At 43.5% G+C, this 25,022-nt stretch overlaps 1 protein-coding gene across 1 annotated transcript in view; it reads right to left on the minus strand.

Annotated features, from left to right (window-relative positions):
* Positions 1-25,022, minus strand: part of CRACR2B (calcium release activated channel regulator 2B) — a 60,118-nt gene that overhangs the window by 15,616 nt on the left and 19,480 nt on the right. Inside the window, exons 2-10 of the mRNA XM_053308952.1 lie at positions 21,245-21,478; positions 19,585-19,696; positions 14,045-14,201; positions 13,063-13,209; positions 11,424-11,514; positions 11,163-11,255; positions 8,826-9,013; positions 6,460-6,531; positions 5,244-5,301 (exon numbers count right to left, since the gene is read on the minus strand). Coding sequence (XP_053164927.1) covers positions 5,244-5,301; positions 6,460-6,531; positions 8,826-9,013; positions 11,163-11,255; positions 11,424-11,514; positions 13,063-13,209; positions 14,045-14,201; positions 19,585-19,696; positions 21,245-21,439 — 1,113 coding nt within the window. The 5' untranslated portion in view covers positions 21,440-21,478. The remainder of the gene's footprint in view (positions 1-5,243; positions 5,302-6,459; positions 6,532-8,825; positions 9,014-11,162; positions 11,256-11,423; positions 11,515-13,062; positions 13,210-14,044; positions 14,202-19,584; positions 19,697-21,244; positions 21,479-25,022) is intronic.

A 25,022-nucleotide genomic window follows, 5' to 3' on the forward strand; every position in this document is an offset into this window, starting at 1 on the left:
CTCCCATCTTTCCCAGCCACAATACATTGTAGCTGGGGCTGATGGGAATTGTAGTTCAGCAACATCTGGAAGCCCCCAGGTTGGGAACCACTTTGTTACTCTAAGGTGCCACAAGGTGTGCTGCTGCCTTTGCTCTTACAGATTAACACCATTATCACCTCACTCTAGAATTATATGGGTTATACTGTATGTAACCCCTTCAGTGCATGAGGAAACTGGCTTTGGTTTATAGTCTTAGGAAACCTGCCTTCTATGTAGACATCTAGTCCAATTTCTAACGTTACAAACACACAAACATTGTGACTAACAGGCTTAAAAGAATCCCATACTATATTTTCACATCTTATAACTTCCAAACTAACTTTAGGGTTTTAGAAGTGGTGACTGATATGAACATTTGGGATTAAAAATTCCAAGATCTTATCTTCTCTTGATTGGAAGAAACAGCTGGCATGATGGAACATCCACTATCAATGCCCTGGATGAAAACTAAGTTCTCTCTAGCTTATGTTAAATTTTCAAAATGGCCCTCAGTACCAAGTAAGTTCCCCACCTCTGGATACCCTAACCTTCTCATGGCAACACTGGATGCCTATATTAGCAAACATGGAGAGGAAAGTCAACCACTAAAGAGCAAACTGTATTAGGCCAGGCATTCTTCTTACACGTAACCCTTCCAAATTATTAGCACATAAAGATCTTAGGCATCAGGATGCAGCCACTGTGCCTCCTGCACTGTCCCTTTGCCCATCCTTCTCCTTCCACCTGCTGTAGCAAGGAAGAATTCAGTTTTATGCCACAGCAGGTAGATAACTGCATCTTTACCCACTGCTCTGGATTCCCCCACCACCCAGTATAGCACAGGATGCCCAGATTGTGATCCAGCGATCCTCGTATAGCCCAAAAACTCAGGGCCAAGCTAGATGAGACACTGTGATCTGTTGTCCCATCTTTTAAAACATGGTTTTAGAGCAGCTGTAAGAGGACACAAATTAGATTGGGATCATAGCACTGGGAAGGAGTTTTAACTCCTTCAGAACATTCCCCCAGTGTAAATCTCACCCCCAAAGCTATGTGTTCCATTAGGAGGAAAACATGTATTAGAAATAATGTGGGAAGAAACTATTTCCCCCTTTTCACTGCAGTACCATGATCCTGATCCAGGTCTTGGGGGGAAAGCTCTAGCTGCTTTAAAAAATGGTTTTGAGAGAGACAGATCTGCGAATGGATAATCAGCTCTCCACATCTCATGTTCGGTCCTCACACAAATAGTGCATCATTCCAAGCATTAGCCACCAGGAACACACATACACAAACACACACTATTTCCTTTGTTTAAACTATATAAAGATTGCAGTTTCCAATGTGTATATGAATAGCTAAAAATTATCCCAAGGTATTTAATACCGTTTAATTTTAAATACCTCCCTAATTTCAAAGTCTTCACATTGGAGCATACTTGAAAACATATCCTGTAGCACTGGCAGACCGACATAAATCTGCAGGCAAGAACAAATCCCAAGATGTACAGAACGCATCATTAAGCCAAACATTCCTGTGACCTGATTGGATCATGATTACATCAGAGTGAAATTAGACTGGAATCAGCTAGCAATTAGAAATCCTTGGCAAAGAGCCACAAGATGCACAGATATTATTTTAATGCAAGCAGAAACATCAGGCTAAGCAGTTCAAGCTCTTACACCAAAAATATCTCCAGAACAAGAGGGGGTCCCTGTCTCATGACAATGTGCTTTACATTTCTACATTACTCTTAAATTTCTAACTTTCAACTAAATGAGCAATAAGGGTTTATAGGACACTGCATTTATCACATGGAGGCTTCAGTTCAGCTCTAGTCATGCATTTGGCCTCCAGATCAGGATGCCCAATTGAAGACTGTACTGTGGATGGAGATGTGCATCTATGTCTCCATCAGATGCACCTGTAGAATCTTGCTTCTATGCACAGATCTTCTAAAGATGCTCTTAGAATAGGCTTCAAAGAGCTGCCTGCTGCCATAAGAAACTATGATAAACATAATGAACTTGCATGCCAAGAGAAAAAGAATTGCAATCGTGGCCAAAAAAAAGAGGATGGACGGACAGGATCTGAGAGGCTTCCAGACAGAGGTCTTGCAAGTCAGAGTCACACTGCTGAGGACCAAATAAGATTCGTGTTTCTTAAAAACATGCTTCACCAGTAAAGCACGGGTTGGGGAATCTACTTGTTATACAAGGAGAAGTGTGTTGGTGGGGGGAGGGGAGTGAAACCTTCCTTACTTTGCTGCACTCCATTACTTTTAAGCACAGGGGTGACGCAAGGTTGGAGTGGGCCATGGGACAAGAAACAAGATGGGCTCTTGAGCCTCCCCTGCCACCTTCTTCACCCTCTTCTCATCATGTATTTTCTGCACAGGACAGCTGGTCTTGTGGTAGCAAGCATGACTTGTCCCCTTAGCTAAGTAGGGTCTGCCTTGGTTGCATACAAATGGGAGACTACATGTGTAAGCACTGTAAGACATTCCCCTCAGGGATGGGGCTGCTCTGGGAAGAGCATCAAGGTTCCAAATTCTTTCCCTGGCTTCTTCAAGATAGGGCTGAGAGATATTCCTGCCTGCAGCCTTGGAGAAGCCGCTGCCAGTCTGTAGACAATAATGAGCTAGATGGACCAAGGGTCTGACTCGGTATATGGCAGTTTCTTATGTTCCTATATAACTGTAAGGTTATGGAGAAAAACATGCCCTTTCTCTTGCTCCTATGCATAAATCAGCACTCACTCCCCACTCACAGACTTACACACACACACACACACACACACACACACACACACACACACACTCACTCACTCGGCCCAGAAACAAGGGATACTTGTTCTCCCCCACCCTGTTCAAATATAGCTACACCCCTGTTTAAGCACTTTATTCCCCGCTGGGCCTTAATTTCTCACTTTTAAAACTTGGTTCCATTCTCTGCCATACTTCAGCTTAAGACTTTAGTATTTTTGCTGTTACAGACTAATATGGCTGCATTTCTGAATTAAGATACCAGCAACATAGTACAGCAGGAAACTTCAGTAACAGAAACAAAGGTAAGTCTGTGCCTCCTGAACACAACTCGGCATTATAAATTATAATCAGAATTGGATCGCTAAATGAAATGTTGAGCTTAGCTAGAGTAGATTCAATATACATGCATGATTTATTTAAAGATATGCTCCACCTCACACATGACTTTTAAAACATTATTAACCCTGATGGGCTTGGTGTTTAACAGCAGGTAGATTGGCCCCACGCAGATATGAATCATGGGAGGTGTTGGAGGGTTTTAACACTACCACTCATGGGCTTGATGAGGACTCAAGCTCCTATGTACCTTGAAAGAAAGTTCCCAACAGTGAATGAGGGTTAAACCCCTCATTCCACTTCACTGTGGTCCCAGTTAACAAGGGCCCCAAACGTGCTGCCCTTAAGAAGAGCCAAGTCTGTCAGAGCTAATCTCACTTTAAAGGTTGGATGCAGTTTGGCCCGAAGGAGCACAATAAAAGGAGCAATAGATAAATCAAACATGACAGTCAATCAAATCTAACACGTAGAGCAGTAACAGCAAGACAAGGCTACAATGCCCATTCACCAGTCACGAGTCTTTTAAAAGAGGGAGGTTTTGCATCCTTTTTGAACATCTGCACAAAGAGAGCAGATATACACCTCATTGGAGAGGTCATGCCACAGTTTTGGAGCAACTGCAATAAAGTCCTTGCTTCTTGCCACAGATATCTTCTCCTTCAGTGTGACCATTTGGGGCAATGACTGCTTCACAGAATGCAAACAGAAGGAGATTCCTATGAGGAGGGAAAGAATCTGTACAAGATTCTTGCCAGGTACCTGCAAGAACTAGTCTCCATTTATGCTTTCTCTGGCCCATTCCAGCCAGATCAGGGCACAGAGTGGAGTAAGCGGAATGTAGTATCACAATTTTCTGCCCATTTTAATATTTGGGATTATTTTATTGGAATTCCTGATCATGTAATGTATTAATCCCTTGTCCATAGATGTCCTGAATAAATATGTCACAAGATTCTGGCAGCAGCTTTGAATGGTCACATGACTTTTGCCCTGGAAGACTGCAGCTGTATAGAAGCGTTCCAAATGCAGAAAAGATTGCATGCAATATGTACATGATGCCCACCCCCCAGATTTACCTAGAGATGCATACATACAACTAGTAATCACAAAGATGAGCGGCAGCATATTCAGACATACAGCTGATCTCAGACACACACATATAAGAAAACGAAACACATTACACTGGAAACGTCTCTCTCCTCTTTTATACAAAGTCAGATAGCAGCGTAAATAAATCTCCATTCAAGTTTCATTAAAAAAAATAAGTAAAAACATCTGTGGCCTGTGCATGCACAGCCCATAAGACTAAACAGTTACTCAAAACTGTGCTCCCTCATACTTCAAACCTCCCGCTCTTTCATGAGCAGTCAAATCAGCATCAAGAGGAATATTTGACAGTGGAAACACAGCTGTCATCTTTGGGCTCATCTTCACATTTTGGTTATGCATTATTACTGGTTTATGCTGGAATCTACTCAGGCGATAGGTTTCATGTACATTATATTTTCCCTTCAGAAACTGCTTGTAGAAGCAGGCCTAGATAAGAAGAACAACAGGACAGGAACACATTCTATTTTTCGCCTCTTCGTGATGGGTGACATGATTCTAGAACGGTATAGTCACAAAGCACTTCAGCAGTAAAACCAGCAGGCAATCCTGTTGGCTATCAGCTGAAGTGAGGCATGGAGTTTGCAGAGATGAATTCCAGTCTGCTCTTGCAGAATAGTGGAAAGAAAGAAAAAGCAGTTAGGTGTTCCCTAGGCTAGATGGAGCTGGTCCAGTCTTAAACATGGAGGCTCAACTGTGGCTCCTCTTCTTGCGTGCTGTTGGCTTCAGATGAGATGTTGTGTCCAGGGAACACCCAATTATGTAGACAGTTTCTTGTCTAGTCAGGAGTAGATGGCCCTTATTTGCCCTTGGTAACTGCCTGGGTAAAACACACACACTGCTCTCTCTAAACTTAGAGATATGAAACAAAACGTCTGAATGGAGGCACTCAAGACCCAGAGCCTCTTAGTCAATGTCCTCCCTGTAAATGCAATGATGCTAAGTGATGACAGCAACAGCAGCAGGCAAAAGGAATGTGGTTGGGGATTAGGATTTTCTTTCTTAGACTAACCAATTTCTTGGCTTCAAAGGCATCTCTCTCATCCCGCAGCTTCTTGTTCATCTCCCTGCTCCAAAAGAAAGTGAGAGACACACTCGTAAGTGGCAGAGGTCACACACTCGTAAGTGGCAGAGGTCACACACTCGTAAGTGGCAGTGGCACTCCACATACTTGTACCTCCCAGGCTGTGACAGCAAACTGTCACAGACTGGAGAGTTCTTGGAGAGCTCAAAGCTAAGCAAGACAGGCAAGGCTACCTTATTACAGACACAAAAGCTCAAGCCATACATCATCTTAACAGCATTATTTATTTATTTATTTATTTATTTTTATTTCGGTTTATTGTCACTAAGGACCCAAATCATCCAGGTGCTGCCCCACATGGTCACTGCTTGTGTGAACTGGAAGTCAGGTGGGTCAAGCCACTTCCAACTACACAAGCAATTCCCACATTTTCAGCTGGCTTTGCTTGTCTGGTTGATCTCAGCCCAACTCACATGGAGAACCGCTTCACACAAGCAGCTAATCATGCAGAGTGGTGGGTGCTGCTGGCACACACGCTGCTGGGATGATGGATCAATTGGAGCAAAGGATAACCCCAAGGGGGGAGATTTCTCCTTCAAGCCATTCACAGCTCAAGGGCTTCCTGGTCACAATCTTCTCAATTACAAGTTGTTTCCAGGGGGCAGAACAGAACAGCCCAAATATCCCAAGACCTTTCCAGATCTCTGCCCCAGCCAGCTCAGTTCTCCAGGGCAAGTGACCAAGTTGAATGAAAGATAAGATAATCCATCTTATGCCCACCAACACTTTTCCTTTTCTAACACAACTACAGAGCTAACAAACCCATCACAGGGGCATACTAAGTGGTACAATACTTGGGGCTTCCTTAGTGTAAGGTAGCCCTGCTAATTGGACAGAGTTGCTCCTTTTAAAGTGATGGCTCTCTTCTATTTAGCAGGGGGAGCACAACTGACTATATTCAGCCTAGCACAGCATCCCTCCCACCATGATGGCTGTTGCTGGAGATTCCTTTGTGTTTCTCTTTAGATGGCCCCCTGTCCCAGAGGGGTTCACAATCTTCTCATTCCTTTCACTGTGGTGAACCACTTTGAGAACATTTTTTTAAAAGCAGTATATGAACAACTTATATTGTTGACATACCTTTACTAGGTATGTCAACAAACTCTTGAGAGAAATAAAGAGTCTTTCAAGATGGTCTCCTTACCTAAGCAGCTCCAGTTGTCGCAGAAGACTTTGTTTTTCTTTCTGCATGTTCTTAGAGACTTGAAATACATCCCTGGGTTAAGGCAAAGAAAGGCATGTATGTGTGTTACAGAAGTATTGAGATTTACAAGTGTTGTCCTTTGCAAGTATCGATAAAATGGCCAAAACACAGACCCATTGATGTCATAGGGAGTGGCAGCTTGGTTGAACAAATTCACACTGGGCTGGGGATAGTGAGACCTAGGATCACAATTCTAGTAAGCTGACCAGCCAATGTGTGCCACTGGCAGAACAACATTTTCTCTCACTGCCTCATTTAGGGCCAATCTGAGCAATACCTTACCGGCCCATTTATTTAGAAAGGGAATGTGCTGAGATTGTACCCATGATGATGTCTTCTGTGGATGTCCCAATGCCCGCCTGGCACATCCCTTTATCATGTGGATGGGTACTAAACTAGTATTGGGACTTGGTGTAAGGCAGCTTCCTATGAGAGTGCACCCACCATAAATGTCCTGACAACCTCCCAGCACAGCACTTTATTGTGTGGGTGGGTACTAGTATTTGGAGGGTGTATACAAGGGCTATACAAATAAAACAGTCTCCCCCCACCCCATGCAATAAAGTGATGTGTCAAGACAGTGCTGGGACCTTCATGGTGGGCGCACTCTCATAGGAACATAGGAAACTGCATTTTACCAAGTCAGACCATGGGTCCATCTAGCTCAGTATTGTCTACTCTGACTGGAAGCAGCTCTCCAAGGTATCAGTAGGATTCTCTCCCATCTCTATCTGGAGATACTAGGGAGTGAACCTGACATCTTCTGCATACAAGCATGCAGGTGTTCTTCCACTGAACTATGGTCCCATCCCCTAAGGGGAACATCTTAAAAGTGCTCACATGTAGTCACCCATTCAGATGCAATTCAAGGTGGGCCTTGCTTAGCAAAGGGGACAATTCATGCTCACTATCACAAAACCAGCTCTCTCTCAGTGCATCCCCTTTCTAAATGCATGCGCCAGCTCTAAATAAGACATTAGAAATTATGCTGCTAGGCTTCTGTGCAGTTCCTAGAAGCATTAAATTAAGTAGCTGAGAAACCCACCACTGAAGAGTAAACTACAACTATGCTTCACTGAGGAACATAGGAAGCTGCCTTATACCAAGTCAGACCATTGGTCAATCTAGCTCAGTGTTGTCTACACCAGGGCTGCTCACCTTCAGCCATCCCGCAGATGTTGGTCTACAATTCCCATAATCCCTGGCTATTGGCCACTGTGGCTGGGGATTATGGGAATTGCCATTCAAAAACAGCTGGGGGGGGCAGCCCTAAGTCGAGCAGCCTGGTCTACACAGACTGGCAGCAGCTTCTCCAAGGTTGCAGTCAGGAATCTCTCTCAGCTCTATCTTAGAGATGCCAGGGAGGGGTCTTGGAACTTTCTGCATGCAGAATAGATTCCCTAAGGGGAACTCTTTAGTTCTCACACATAGTCTCCCATTCAAATGTAAACCAGGGTGGACCCTGCTTAGCAAAGGGGACAATTCATGCTTGCTACTACAAGACCCGCCGTCCTCTCATATCTTCCCATATCTCCCACTTCTTTGCTCTCAGTAGCCCCCTCCTGAAGTGGGTTTTTGACTGAGTGCAATATATGTGTATGTACGCACACATACACATACACTATAGCCCTGAAGAAACATTCTGTGCAGCCTAAACAATGCAGGCATTCTTATCCCAGTATATGACTGAAGCTAGTTTTTGGTCAATTCAATAGCAAATAGATAATTTACTATCTAATAAAGCCCAAGAGGTTAGTAAAGGTTGCTTCGTTGGCAGTGCTGGCTTTCAAGCTGCGTCAGAAATTTTTTTAAACGGTAGCATGGTTGATCACTGTAGAGATAAATGTTAATGTTTGCTGTACTGTTTTGTTCACAGACTATTGGTTTTAACAATAGAAGTTTTGACTGACCTTTTATTTAAAACAAAACATCTTGTATTTCTGTAGTGCTGCCTATCCGTGCCAACTGACCTTCACACTCTCATGACAAATACAGAGGGGAAGGGATTTTCATCAGAACCTTTATATAGAGGAAGTGACACATGTTACTTTACAGTGTTAAGACCACATAGGAAGGTGGTGGTGAAGTAACCGAACATGCATTTTCAAATGCATTCACTCAGGACTCCTATAATTGTGCTTGTGGCTTATATCAATTGCCAGCAGCAGCAGCAGCACATTGCTATTTAATGTATACATTTCTGTACAGTGTATACATACCTACTCATTCATTGGAACATCCTAGTTCAACTTTGCAGAAGGAATCAATACATTTCACAGCATGCTCTATAGCCCACCCTGACACACCTGTCCTTCTGCTCCTGTTCTAGCTGAGCTTCTTTCTGCAGTTGTTGGAGGTGATCCCGGGCTACCTCCAACTCCCATTTGCTTCTTTCCAGTTGATCCAGGAGACTTTCATTTAGATGCCGCAATCTCTCATTTTGCACCCTCATCTCTAGCTGCTCTGAGTTCTGGGACTGTAATTGATGTTCCAGCTTTAAAAAAAAGCCATAATTATTTATTAATTACATTTATAAACTGCCCCATTCAAAGGCTCTGGACTGTGTACAACAGACCAGAGCCATTGTCAGAAAGCTGCTTTGAGTTGTGGATTAAGAATATTTTAAATATATAAAAACTGGATGGAACAGCCAACACATCAGCACACCTAGGAATCCTGAGCCCAAAAGCTCAGCAATAACTAGCATCTTGAATTGGGCCCAGATAACAAAATCAGAGCCAAGGAAGATCATTCAATACAATAAGGATACAAAAAGGGCTAAGAGTTCCAGAAGAACCCAGTTAGTCACAAAATGACTTGAGAAGGCTCTCATTATAGAATGCTCAATTTCCTCTCTACCATTTTACTCTAATGTAACCGCTCCTTCGTTGTTCAACAACCCAGAGCAAATACTGACAGGAGAATTATCCAAACAAACACTGATAACATAAATGGCATTGCTTTATCTCTGTACTGCATTCCCACAGGAGAACACAATCATAGGATAATGACATGTGCAAATAGAACAGATGGCCTTCCTTATGTTGGCGGTGGAGATAGGCCCACCTGGTTGGAGCTAAGATGTGAAGGATCCTGTAATCATACCAAGTTCACAGGAGGATAGAGTGCCTTTTGCAAGTAGACTAGCAGGTCAACTCAAGAGCAGCTCAGCTGGCCCTCATAGCTGGAGCTCAAATTCTAGAAGGCTGGCATGACCCTGCTGAACCCTATGACTGAAACATTTTTTAAATCTTGTGCATCAAGACTGTAAAGATTAATCTCAAGGGTGATCCCAAGGCGGTTAGTGCTGCTGAAGGCAGGACAAATGAGATTATGAAGAGAAATGACCATATGCAACACTATGAAAGAAGGAAGGGCTCTCTCTGAGAACTGACTTCCCCTACATTGTGGTGCAACATTTCCCTAACACTTTGTGCATGTTTGCACAACACGTTGTGCACATAGGGCTTGTCCTCTCAAAGCCTACTTTGCTCACCCCAGTTTTTCTCCCTTTAGGATTAGTGCAGGAAAAAACTAGGAGAGAAGGATTCTTTTCACTAACATTTGTATATGAAGGAGCAATTCACACAAAGTTGCTAATCACATAAGGACCTCAAAAATCCCATGATGGTCTTCCCCCTACTCCCCCACCTCCCGCCCAAAGTGGCTAACTTTAAAATCACAAATCAGAAACAAGACAGCCCTTCCTTTCCTTTCTATAGTTCTTGCACAACTGATGACTGGAGTAGGTTGTTCTTTTCTAGCAATGAGTGGGGAAGCAGGCTCCCTACAGATGTTCCTTCCTTGACCAATGGATGGGGCCAGCTGGCCATCCCATACTTCCTGGGAAGCAAGGGGTACAAACCTCCCAATGGCCCTCAACTCTCTGGCCAATGACAGACAGCACCTCCTATTTCTCTGCATCCTCAAGAAACTGCGTAAACACAGCCATGGTCAAGTGCTGCAGTCAAAGCTTTCATATCATAGGAACATAGGAAGCTGCCATTTACTGAGTCAGACCATTGGTCTATCAAGCTCAGTATTGTCTTCACAGACTGGCAGTGGCTTCTCCAAGGTTGCAGGCAGGAATCTCTCTCAACCCTATCTTGGAGATGCCAGGGAGGGAACTTGGAACCTTCTGCTCTTCCCAGAGTGGCTCCATTCCCTAAGGGGAATATCTTGCAGTGCTCACACATCTAGTCTCCCATTCATATGCAACCAGAGCAGACCCTGCTTAGCTAAGGGGACAAGTCATGCTTGCTGCCACAAGACCAACTCTCCTCTCACCAGCCATCCCCTCAAGATGACAGGGCCTGACCCAGCTGTAATAATGTGAAACAACTAGCAGCTCTGATTGAGAGCAGAGATCCCCTTCTGCACCAAGTGTGGCATCCAGCCAGTTCAATGGGGCCCAGAAGAGCATCACAATGCAGATGGGGACAGGCAGTCAAATTCAGATCTCTATTCACTGTACAGGCATGGAAGCCTCCTTCTGTATGTCCAGCCTGCTTTCTTGCCAGGCTGGAGCAAATGGTTTATGGCGAAGAATGGTTCCCCCTGCACTGAAAGGCAAATCCACCTGCAAGCATGAGAGATGAGACATGGAGCAGTGTGCAGGTATGCATGAATCAACCCCAGGTCACCTTTTTCTGATGGTAGAGCATTTTCTCAAACTCCTGTTCTTTGCTCCGCAGTTCTTTCTGCAACAGATTGCTCCTGTTATGCCTCATTGACTCCTATAAAGAGCAGATGAATGGGTTTTAGTTTGTTCCTCCTCTGCACCATATGAAAACAAGGTCCCAGCACTTCTGAAAACACTATAAGAATAATCAAAGATGTGACTCGTTGATTTAGCAATTGATCTAAATGTCCAGCCCAAAGGCCTTGAGGGTGAAGGAGTTTACCTGGCAGAGCAGTTGTTCCCTTTCTGCTTTAATTTGTTGTTCCATTTCTTCATAGAGGCATCTGATTTCTCTGTCATGGTCTGTCTCCCTCCTAAAAATACAGGACAAGGGGAATGCAGAGTGGAAAACTGTTTTTATAAAAAGTGAAGACTAAGTAAGAGAAGAAAGAGCTCTCCCTCCCCTCAACAGACAATATACATACATTTCAGTTAATGCCAGATAGGTTTTATCACATTTAGATCATTCCAAAAGACATGGAAATTCTCTGGCACTAGGGGGTGCCACAGAGGTTGAAAAACACAGCATGAACAGAAAACATTTTCTAAAAAACAAAACACTTTGCAGCTAAACTGCACCTGTTGCTTACAGAGACCTTAAAGAATGTTTACTACAGATGTGAATGTTATGGAAGAAGAAAAAAGGGTAACATAGATGTAGACACTTTCCTTTAAAAAAAATGCTCATAATAATACATAACACATTCATAATGTAGCAGGTTCTGTATGTTTTCCAACAGATTGAGACAATCTCATTTGACTTGTATTCAAGCTTTCTATTCAAAAAAGTAATGAAGACCACTCCTCAAAATAGGCAAAAAGTTAATACATTTATTTTCTTTCCCTAATAGGTAATCAGTAACTTTGATATCCATGTTTAGCCCCGTATGTGATCCAGCTCTCACTTTGCTGTGGCAATCTTCTGTCATCATCAATGTTTAGCATAAATTTAAAGGATGCTAAGCTACTGGCTGACATCCTGACTAAGGAAGCACCGTTTCATTCTGAAAGGTTCAATTAATTCAGCTCCACTGCTGGCTCAGTAGTGGCGGCAAATTTCAACAGCCTCCTCTTCTCCAAGAAACACTCAATGCCACCCAAAATTATGTCCCTGAGGGTCATGCAGCATTCAGGGCAGTATTTTGGGGTGACAGGGGGCTTTCTGGGAAGAGGAGGTTGTTGAAATTACACACACACACACACACACACACACACACTAGCACCAGTGCAGCATTAGTCTGGAACTCTTCAGAGGCACTGTGCTACATTAGTCAGGATGTCAACCACTGAAAGAAAGCACAATACTATAGCCCTATTCAGACATTATGTTGAACACTTGTACATTGTATATACAGTGTACACAGGGACAGTTATTCAAACATTTTGTTGAACATGGGTACAGCAGTACACTTCCTATCCATACCATGTATATGAGGGGCCTATACTAGGGTTCAACTTTTTAAATGAACGCAGGTACAGTCATTCACACAAACACATGTAGGAGTGTAGAGACATGGATTCAAAAGGCAAAAGAGATAGGTTCTATTCAGACATTACATTGTACAAGTGTACATGTTTCTGTACACTTGTACAACTTAAAGTATGAATAGGGCTTATCTCTTTTACCTTTTGAGTCCACAAGCCCTCTTGCTTATGTCAAGAGCCATTCCTCCCCTTCCCTCACAAATTGCCAGCTTCTACTGGTAAATGTGGCGCTCCAAGAGAGGCCAGTGGCACAATCCTCATGCTTCTCTCACCTGAAGGTGTGGCATTGGTCTCTCTGTTTCACTGAGTGTAGCACATTCTGGATTTCTCGTGAACATTTCTTTACCATGCAGTAAGAGTATCTGGAAACTGCTTACCGTTTTAGTGCCTGTTCCATGGACTCCTTCTCGTGATGCACTTCCCTGACATATGCTGAAATGCGAAACAGGAACTCTTCAAAACTGGCCAGGAGCTCTGGCCGTTCTTTCCGAAGCCGAGCCCAGAGCTCCTGAACCTCATTCTGACTGGAGCAAAGACAAGCAGCAACATTATTATATTGTCATGAGATTGACAGGCAAATGTTGTCCTAGCACCACACAAATACGGCTATGAAGAACTTATTTTAAAAGAGGTTTAGAAGAATTAGTGCTTATATAACATCAGACTTAATCCTCCTGGTTACCCCTCCTCCAGTGATGGGGAACCCCAGATAACGAGGGGTGAGATGGTGAGTTCAAAGTCTTCAAGGAAGCTAGTATCCTGCTAACTGAGCAAAGAGACATCTTTTACATTGGTTATCCTCATATTTATCAGGGGGAGAGCAACTGGCCCTATCCAACCCCAGCACAGCATCTCTCCATTGGCTGTTGCTGGTTTCTGTCTTACATTTCTTTTTAGATTATGATTGTGAACCCCCTTTGGGCACAGGGGACCATCTTATTTATGTATTACTGTATCTGTTTTTCTCTTTAAACCACTTTGTGAAATTTGGTTGAAGAGCAGTATATAAACAGCCGTAAGTAGTAGTAGTAATGCTGCCTCTTAGAACTCAAGATTCCTCTGAACAGACACAAAGCTGGAAAATATAACCTTTGTTCCCAACATGGAACATAAACTTCCACATCCAAAATCTTCCCCTTTCCACCCTTACCAATATTATCCATTCTGGATATAAGGCATTTATTGGTTTACCTAAACTGAGAAAGCATGGTATTAAGAGTGGCTCTAGAAGAAGAACAGGAAATAGAGCACATGAAGTTTAGCAAAGAGACCAAACAAAACAAAGCCCTTAAGACGACAGCTGTAATAGTAATCAGTTCATAGCAGTAAGGAAGCACAGACTGGAGAGCTCCAGCTTACTCTTCAAAGAGTTGGGATGCTTCAAGCTGTTGCAGCATGGAACAAAAGCGCTTCTCTTCATCTGTCTGGTCCAAATCATCCGACCAGCCTGATTCAAAGGTCTCCTCATTACTGGTGCTTCCAGAGCACTGGTATGGTTCAATTCCAATAAACTTTCCTGTGGAAGTTAAATAAATAAGGAAATAAGCTTCAAGTACAGAGATAGGACCTAAATTATCTGGATCGGGCTCCTTGCCCAGTTCTAGGCTTCTTTTATAGCATGGCTGTGGCTAGTTTCCAAGAAGAAAGATGCCTGGAAGCCATCTTCTCATTGGTGGTGGTGGGAGTGCATAGTAAGCTGTTGCACATGGGCAGGTCAACAGCAGAGTTCCCTGTAACAAGGATTCCCAGATGTTGACTACAAGTTCTATAATCCCCAGCCAGGGACAACTGTATCTGGGGGTGCTGGGAGTTGTTGTCAACATCTGGGAATCCCTTTTACCGACAACACTGATCATTACCCAGGTGTAGCTGCCTGCCACATGGATTAATCTAGAGCAGTCTCCCCATAATGACAGAAATGTACACAGTGGAGAGCATCTGGTATTCAGAGGAAGGACATATGCAGGAGATAAGCTCTCCTCAACTCAGTCCCAGCTATATCACTAGTCTGATCCCATGAGGGGAACCAACTTAAGAGTTAACTACTCAGATTAAGGTCAGTAACTGGCATTGCTACACTCTGCCATTCCTGGCTCCTGATCACATTACCTGGGTCAAGTCCCTGTGTTGTGTGCCCAACTATAGAACACCAAGACATTTAAGTTTGTACAAAACACATCACTGTGTTCCGTTCAAATAATATCCTGTCATCACCTTCTTGCCCAGCTTCCACTTCTGATAGCTTTGATCAGCATTCTTTATGTCAGACTCATGGAACTGTTGACTTAAACTGTTCTCTTAAGAAAATGGAACACTTGGCTGGCTCTTATCAGCAGAAGGGCAGAGAAATACCAGCAGAGCCTCTGCTCAAGTCCACACAGCTCATACATATTTATTATTTAACTCATTTGTATACCACCCAAAACGCAAGTCTCTGGGCAGTTTACAACAAAACAATAAAACAAATAAAAAGATTACAACTATTCAAATTTTAAACCATTAAAACTATTAATAACACAATTAAAACAATATCTAATTAAAAGCCTGGGTGAACAAATGCACCTTGACTGCCTTTTTAAAAGTTGGGGAGGCTCTTATTTCAGCAGGATGTGTGTTCCATAGCCTTGGGGCAGCAATGGAGAAGGCCCGTCCCCGAGTAGCCACCAGACGAGCCGGTGGCAACTGCAGACAAACCTCTCCAGATGATCTCAATGGGCAGGTGTCTCTTTGTAGTAGTTCATGCAGAATGTCTGCTCAGGGAGCCACACCATTTGCAGCTTTAACACTCAACTGAAAGTGTTGAAAGACACCTTCTTGTTAGAGAAGCAGCATGGCATGAAACAACCCACCCCGCCCCACCACCATTCACTGGCAGGGTGTGTGCATTCCATAGTCATGCTCTGCAGGCATGAAATCTGGTATGGTGCACAGGTTACCACCCCAAGAACTGGACCTTGTGGCAACAGGCTTGAAACACATGAGGCAAAAGTCAGCTATAAAAAACTTACAACAACACGAATCCAAGAGGAACGTTTGCATCCAAGGCAATTAATGCCTAGTGCAATGAATTTTACATTTGATATGAACATTACATATGACCTTACATTTGGCATTTAGGAAGTTAACCATGACAAGTATGACATTATTTGAATAAATGCCCTGGACCAAGGATTGAATATGTACCACCCCCACCCTGGACCCCATATTCCCCTGAAGAGCTATATAACCAGAAATGCAGTGGGAGTTGTGTGGACCATTTTGGTGACATCCCTCTTTCTTATGGCTTTCTCAGAAAATATATGTAGGTAGTGTCTAGGAACATAGGAAGCTGCCTTCTACCAACCCAGACCCTTGGGTCCATGCAGCTCAGTATTGTCTACACTGACTGGCAGCAGCTCTCCAAGGCTTTGGGCAGGACTCTTCCCCAGCCCTATCTGGAGATGCCTAGGATTCAACCTGGGACCCTCTGTATGCAAAGCAGATGCTCTAACACTGAGCTACAGCTCCATTACAGACCATACCAGAGCTACAAACTGGAAATGTCTCCAGAAGATAGTGGGGAAAGGAAATTCAGCCCTGCTTGTCTCGAGATGAATGTGGGTTACTTCCAGAGCAGAATGTTGATCTTTTACAGCACAGTACATACGATCCTGTCCTCTGGGAGATGCAGACTATGTGCTATCCAAGCTGCAAATGCCCCATTTGCAGTTCAGGTAGCAGAGGAGAGGGAAACACAATCATTGCCTGAAATACTGACAACATGTGCTTCATAGCAATTGGATACACTGAAAGTGAATCCTAATCCAGAGAAACCTGAGAAGCCTGCAGGTGCATCTCTCCTCACCAACTTGGCCCACTGAACTCAAAGGCATTCAACCTCAGGATGCAGGGTATTAAGCCAGCACGCTTTGTGAATGGAGTGGTTAAGGAATTCCTCAATACGCTGCAGGAAACCAACCCAACTTCTCCCTTACTGCAGGGGCCAGGGGATGGCAGCAAGATAGAGATAAAGTGCTATAGGGAGAAGAATTCAAAATTTCTTTGCCATGATTGAACCTCATGTCTTAAGACCACATCCCACACAGGACATTTTTACTGCATAGGTATCAGCGGCTCCAAGGAAAGAGCAGGGCATTTCAAGGTCTGAGGCAGAGACTGGGCCTCTATAGTTGCCACAGATTGTGCATACTCAGGCTTCCTCAGAGTCTTCCTCAGGTGAAGCTGCGAACAAGAGTGTGAAACATCAGCTCCTGTGATAGGCAGGTAGAAGGAAGCCTCTGGATTGGCCAGGCCTGGTATGTACGCTCAGAGCCCAGTTAGGAATGTGCACTAACTGGTTTGGAGGCCCTTTTACAGGCCTCCAAAACGGTTGGAATGTCCAGAAGTTCAGATGGTTCAAAGGTGGGGGGCGGATATCTTTAAGGATGGGGGAGAGTGCTCCTACCCCTCCTGCCATGTTTCCCCTGTCCACGCTCTTTTAAAACAGTCCAGCGGAGAGGCAAGGAGGTATGCTGCCACCCCGCTGGACCATTTTAAAAGACAGCGCCAGCGGGGGAAACACAGCGGGAGGGGTAAGAGCACCCTCCCCCTCGTCCTTAAAGATATCCCCCCCCCCAAATTTCAAACCAGCAGGCACCAGTTCTGTGCACACCACTAAGCCCATTCAACAGAGCAGAAAGTTCTGCTTGCTGCACTTCAGGCTTCAGTTTCTCCAGCTCAAACCACCAACCTTGGAGACTCCGAGCTGAACACACCCTCCAGGTGTAGTTTTAAAATACTGCCATCCAGACCCTGACAACGGGTGAAGGGAAAATATACATATACACCTGCGTACAGTATCAAGTATGAAAATTAGGCCTGTGCTTCACTGCATACACCTGCAATTGGGAAGCCACATAAAGGCAGTAGCTTCCAAGTGCATCCACACAAAGTAAAAGAGTCAGTCTACACAATATATTCAAGAAAAAGAGCCAGTGTGATATAGTGGACAGGATGTTGGTTTGGACCAGGGGAACCCAAGTTCAAATCCCCACTTGGCCACAAAGTTCAATGGTCAGTTTTGGACTACTCACTCATTCTCAGACTAACTTGCTTCACTGGTTGCTATGAAAATAAAAACTAGAATAATTCTCATGGACATTTGCCCGAGTTTCTGATTGTAGTCATGTTCTGGCAGCCATGTGGGCCAGCATCTCTCTGCCCATGTAGGAAAAATGATGTAAGCAAGGGTCCACAAATTTTATCTGACAAGACAAGAAATGCTGAGCTTTCTCCAGGTTTGGAAAAGGGGTAGGAATTATCCCAGACAACACACTGCTTCAGAAGCAGCAAAGTGACTTGTTGCTTTCCATGAAACAGCCCTTAAATAACAGCCAAACAAGTGACACTAGAACAGAGGATAGGGTGGTTTGGATAGTTTAAGCATGATGGCATTAGAGAACTGTCTTGGTACACAGAGCTGGGGTTTGCATCATAATTACCTCCCTATCTGAAACCAGAATCACCTAAATGGAAGTCTGGGTGTTTCAGGAAAGTTGATCATGCCCATTGCTTTACATAATGAGAGAGTCAAACAGTTATTCAGGAGATCAGGGGAAAATGTATATGACCTGAAACACCACATATTTTCTAAATGTATGCATTTCTGTAGCACCATAGTTTTGCAGGGCAATGGTGCTATTATTTACAGTGGGGCAGAGGACGATGATGGGAGCTGCCCCAGAGCCACCAAGATCACAAAATGGCATTCAGAATCGGAGGCAAGCACCAATATCACTGGATGGCTGACTTACAAGTTACACAATTTTGGAGACTGGTTTCAAGTCACAACCCTGAGGGTTGTGATGCTACTTGCAGGAGCTACAAAAAGGCTTTGACACAGGGCCAATTTTATTGCCTATGATAGCAGTTTACCCTATCAAAAAAAGAGGTCCCACAGCCTTCAGGGACATATTTGTGGCAGATACAAGGGCTGAAGAAGAGAAAAACCAACCCAAAAAAATCTGACATGTGCAAGACATTCCACCTGTGCATGCCTTATTCTGGATCTTATTTAATTGGATGATCTCTTCTGATGGAAAAAAGTCAGGGGCAGCTTACACCCCAGGCAATTCCAACAGCTCCAGATTTGTCATGAGGTATATACGATAGTTCTAAACAGTGACTGCGTTATACCAAACAAAACACATTAAATAACACTTTACCCTTGCTAACTTGGCAAAGAGGCACCTTTTAACGTGGTGATTCTCTTTATTTAGCAGGGGGAGAGTAACTGGCCCTATCCACCCCCAGCACAGTACCTCCAGTGACTGTTGCTGGTGTGTATCTCATGTTCCTTTTTAGATTGTGAGCCCTTTGGGGACAGAGATCCATCTTATTTATCTATTATTTCTCTGTGTAAACCACTCTGAGCCATTTTTGGAAGGGCAGTATAGAAATCAAATGAATGAATGAATGAATGAATGAATGAATGAACAAATGCCATGGATAGCCCTGGCTTGAACCTCCTCCTTCACTGCCTCTGTCTGCACCTCTACTTCATTGCCACAGCACATTGTGCATGCCGGACCTCACTCCATTGCCATGACCACCTAATAAAAACTGCAAGTGGTCCAAGAAGGCCACATTTAGGTTCTGGCATAGTGTTGATCTATGTACAGATTAAATAGGGGTATGCTGACTTTCCCCACCTCCACCCCAGTGTATACTGAATGTGCTAAGGGGGTGAGGGATTGTGTCCACTGGCCCCACTTCCCAAGATCCATATACTGATGTGAAAAAGGAGTCGAACTCTCTACACACAGACAAATATAGGTTTTTACATGACTGAAAACATACAGTCATGCATACACACACATACTATGTATTTGCTGATTTCAGGACTCCCTCACTTTTCTTACCTAGTCCCATGCTGAATTCGACTGGTGTGAGATACCCGTTATTGTCTTGCTCTAGGCTGTCAAAAACAGCTTCCAGTTGTTCAGTAGTGAGGGGCAGTTCACTTTGCAGCCGCTGCAGAGGAAAAGAAAAAAAGGAGGATCAAATTCAGGATTTTGACCCATAATTAACAGGTGGGGGCAGGAAACATCCTCTCAACCTGTTTCCTTGCTACTGCCACCATTTCCAAGGTTGTCAAGTGGCCATACTCAAATGAAGCAAGTTACAATTATATATTTTTACCTCAGCAATCCCATGCATGCCAAACCCAAATCCAGACAAAAAAACCCAAGGAAGGAAGAAGTCCTTCACAGCCATAGGGGAGAGATGCCTCCACTCACTTGATCAGCAGCTGGCAACGTCTTATGGCTAAATTTCCTATGGAATCCATTTTCACACCAGAGCCACAATCTCCACATTCAGAAGAATCACATGGTACAGTCCTCATAGGACAGCACTGTTTCAGAATGCAAGTGATTACCGACACCAAGAAAATCAGTGCATGCAGAAAACCATCACACCCAGAAGAAGGTAGTCTTCTTGGGATCATGCTAACTGCCAATGGCCATTGGAATGGTGGGGAAACCTTTGCTGAATGTGTAGATTGGCTCAGAGTTCACTGCAACTCTCACACCTTTGAATTTTGAGCTTTGACAAACTCAAGGCATGGGAGCTTGCGAAGAGCCCAGTCTCACAAAAATTGATTTAATGCAAAACTCTGCCATAAGGCAATAGCCCAAACATCATCTTATAAGCACAATTTCACACGGTGGTACCTAACCATGGCAATAGACACAATTTTGGTACAAGACAATCTATTTATGTGCATTAATACACAAACAGATTTTGTGTATTAAAACAACAGAGGTGTGTGTGTGTACAGTCTGACATTTCATAATTTATTTCACAATAACACACCAGTTAAACCAGCTCTTGTTTAATAAACATACCCCATTCCTATAATTAGCACTTAGAAGGCTGCACTGAACAGGTGACAATTCCCAAGCAACCTGAATAGTATTTAACTCTTTGAAAGCCTGGTAGAAGCCAGTTTGCAAGGAGTAAAAATGCTTGTACCATAACACACAGGTGTTACAGGCCCTGCACACTTTGAGCCACAAATAGTATCAACTCCCTTTACTGGCTCTTCTACTATGCTTTTGACAGCAGCACAAGATTCATAGATAGTACAAGGCAGCTTCATATAGACCGAGTAAGACCATTGCTCCATCTAAGTTAGTATTGTCTACACTGACTAACCGTGGCTCTCTAGGATCTCAGCCAGGGACCTCTCTCAGTACCTTGGGTTCAGATTGCAACTTATTTCAAGCACTCTGGTGAGAATAAGATTGGTCAGTTTGGAAGTTGTAGATAATCTTGGTTTGTTTCCAGCCACAGTTGGAAGTAGAATTCTTCCAACTCTTATGTGGGTGGGTGGAGGGGCATGCTCCCAAGGCTAGGAGATGTTGCACAGAACAGAGATTTAACCTTGGTTTCGTGTGATGTTTGAGCCCACCCAATCAAAGGCAACTGAAATCAAGAATTCAGAGAGTTCTTCCAGTTATGGATTAGAACAAGAGCTTTTCCCTCCAGAAAGAAGGAGGCAGAGTCAAATCTACTTACTTGCATGTCAAGCTTGGTTATAAAACCCTTTTCCTCTTTGTCACAGAGTTGGAAGAGCTCCCTCGCCTTCTCCAGCATGTCCACCTGCATGTTTTCCACATCATTCAAGCAGAGAGAAGACACACCAGAGGTTGTTCCATCTTCTTTGTTGTCCAGATGTGAATTTTCAGAGAGTGCTTCCCCACGTCTCTCCATTGCCCCACACTTGTTTCACTGGGACTGGAGTGCATCTAGCTGTGAGAACCAAAACATTTTACAAAACTATAAGGTTGAATTGAGTGACTTGTCCCTCAACATATTGAGCAAAGGCAGTCATCTTATTTCCAAGTAAGATGCATACTTGATCTTGAAACACAAGTACTAGGAACATCACGTTTCTACAACTGAAGAATAATGAAGGGAAGGGCTTCCAATTTAAAAATGGGATAAATAATCTGTTCCCTCGCAGAAACCTCCATCTCAGAAGCAAAGCACAGGTGACAACATTCTTCAAAAGACCAGGAATGAGTGCCTTTGAGTGTTCTGGATAGAGAACCTACCCCCATTCCCTTCCCTCTCTGCTTGTGCTGTATTGTGAAATCAAATTCTCTCCTGGCAGCTGCTGAGTTCCAAGGAAAGCAGTCACTAAGATGAGATCACCACAAAATCAAATTAAGAGAAGATGGAATAGGGAAGAGCCAAACCTTTGCAACAACAAAACAAACACGAAACCGAACACCCAGTGGAGCTTTATATTGGCCAAATTTTTGCTTTTAAGGCACTACTGGTTTGGATTAAGGGAAACCCCAGTTCCTGCAACTACTAATATGACTTCTTGGAAACCACCAGTTATTTTTCCATGCACTGTATAGGGCATATTTACACTACAGCCATAAGTTAATCACCATTCCTTCTTCCTAGCGAACCCTGGGAACAATTATTGTACAAGGGGGGCTTGGGATCTAACAGAATTCTCAGCACCTCCACCAAAATAGAGTTCACAGAATTGTTTGAAGGGAAGCCACAACAGTTAAAATGGTTTAAAACTCATATAAATGTGAAGTGTAGATATGCTCTCTGGGCCACTTAGGTTCCAAATGGCAGGCATGAGTGGGGGCTTGATCTGTTCACAATTACCACTTATAGACATATCTAATTGTATCAATCTCCACTCACTCCTGACAAGTTATCCAAAAGTTTCTTTAGCATAAAAAACAATGTGCATCCAAGATATTCTGTATGCTTGTTCCACATTGAAGGAACATTGTGCCCTTTTAAAATCACTCTGGGAATGGAGCTACTGACACATACACTGTGTAGTATTTTATTTTGCAGGCTCCTCTGCCTAGGTGTAGATTAACATAAAATATTTCTGTCCAAGAATCCTTCATGAAGTTTATACACTGAAAGACAAAAAAGGAGTATGATGCACCATTATTGCCATTACTCAAACTAGAAGCCTTCTTGATTCAACTACAAAGGATAGCAACTATCAAAAAGTCTCCATCTGAATCAAACAGAGAAGACTGGGAACATTAACATGTCTTGTGGAAAGGATCTTTCTTGATCAAGGTTTCATGGGCTAGGATACAGACATACATGACATCATTGGACATCGCCATCTTACACATAGATAACACACATTCATATGTGTGAAGTAATCCCCCAAACTTTCAAAGTTTTCTTTATAGGTTTTATCTCTATTGCCTAGAACTTCAGATCATAAGACACACATGGTCAAAGTTCATAGAGGTCAACTGGAACAAAGTCCTTGCCAACTGCTTGAGCAACTATAGGCCTGTCTCCAACCTTCCGTGGCTGGGCAAGGTAATTGAGAGGGTGGTGGCCTCCCAAATCCAGGCAGTTTTAGATGAAACTGATTATCTAGACCCATTTCAGACTGGCTTTCAGGTGGGCTATGGGGTGGAGACTGCCTTGGTCAGCCTGATGGATGAGCTCCAATTGGGAATTGACAGAGGAAGTGTGACTCTGTTGGTCCTTTTGGACCTCTCGGAGGCTTTCGATAGTATCGACCACAGTATCCTTCTGGAGCGTCTGAGGGGGTTGGGGGTGGGAGGCACTGCTTTGCAGTGGCTCCACTCTTACCTCTCGGGCAGATTCCAGATGGTGTCTCTTGGGGACTGTTGTTCTTCAAAAACTGAACTTTCGTATGGTGCCCCTCAGGGCTCCATATTGTCTCTGATGTTGTTTAATATCTACATGAAACCGCTGGAAGAGTTCATCAGGAGATTTGGTGCAGGGTGTTATCAGTATGCTGATGACACCCAAATCTATTTCTCCATGTCAACGTCATCAGGAGAGGGCACAACCTCCCTAAATGCCTCCCTGGAGGCAGTGATGGGCTGGATGAGAGGTAATAAGCTGAGGCTGAATCCAGATAAGACGGAGGTACTTATTGTGCGGGGTTGGAACTCAGGAGATGATTTTGATCTGCCTGTTATGGATGGGGTCACACTTCCCCAGAAGGAACAGGTATGCAGTCTGGGGGTGCTTCTGGACACAAAACTCTCCCTGGTGTCCCAGGTTGAGGCAGTGGCCAGAGGTGCCTTTTATCAGCTTGGGCTGATATGCCAGCTGCATCAGTTTCTTGAGATAAATGACCTCAGAACAGCAGTACATCTGCTGGTCACCTCCAGACTTGACTACTGCAATGCACTCTATGTGGGGCTGCCTTTGTGCATAGTCCAGAAACTGCGGTTAATTCAGAATGCGGTGGTCAGATTGGTCTCTGGGTCATCTCGGAGAGAGCATATCACTCCTATCTTAAAACATCTATACTGGCTGCCGGTAAGTTTCCAGGCAAAATAAAAAGTTTGGTTATAACCTATAAAGCCCTAAACAGCTTGGGCCCTGGGTATTTAAGAGAACATCTTCTTCGCTATGAAACACACCGCCCATTGAGATCATCTGGAGAGGTTCGTCTGCAGTTGCCACTGGCTCGTCTGGTGGCTACTCAGGGACATGCCTTCTCCATTGCTGCCCTGAGGCTTTAGAACACACTTCCTACTGAAATAAGAGCCTCCCCATCTCTTACAACTTTTAAAAGGGCAGTCAAGACGCATTTGTTCACCCAGGCTTTTAATTAGATACTGTTTTAATTGTTTTAATTGTGTTTTAATAGTTTAAACTTTTAAATTTTAATTGTTGAAATGTTTTAATCTTTTATTGGCTGTTTTTATTGTTTTGTAAACCCCCCAGAGAACTTGCATTTTGGGCAGTATAGAAATGTATTAAATAAAATAACAAATTAAAATAATAATAACTACTTATGAGCCAGGAACTCACTACAACTGTTTTACAGAACCGAGACATATTTCCGCATCTGTGGTGCAAACAGGGAAAGCTTGAGGAGCAACTCCTCACTTCAGTTTTGATTTGTCTGTTTTGTGGGGGAGAAAAATGACACTTTGGGGGGAAATATGTTTTGGGGACTGAAGATACGGGTTATTCGGTTTGGCGGGGGGGGAGTTCAGTGAAATTATGGGGGGGAATCCTTAAATGTTTTTGGGGGGGGATTAGCATTCTTCTCTTCATCTTTAATAAAGAAAGGCTCATGGAGAGATTTAAATTATTCCAAATTCATCAAGTAGGTAAGTAGTGCATACGAGAACATGCTATTGTGGAAAAACAGAAACATCGCATTGGTTATAAGGCTTCAAACAAGTTGGCGAGAGAAGTAGTTCCAGAACTCTTTGTTTTTCTTCAAGGAAATTAAATTTGATGGCATTCCCTTAAAAATACACACGGGAAAGACCTATTTGGAGCCTTTGTTGTGGAT

This window comes from Hemicordylus capensis, chromosome 1 (genome assembly GCF_027244095.1).
Source record: "Hemicordylus capensis ecotype Gifberg chromosome 1, rHemCap1.1.pri, whole genome shotgun sequence".
NCBI lineage: Eukaryota > Metazoa > Chordata > Lepidosauria > Squamata > Cordylidae > Hemicordylus > Hemicordylus capensis.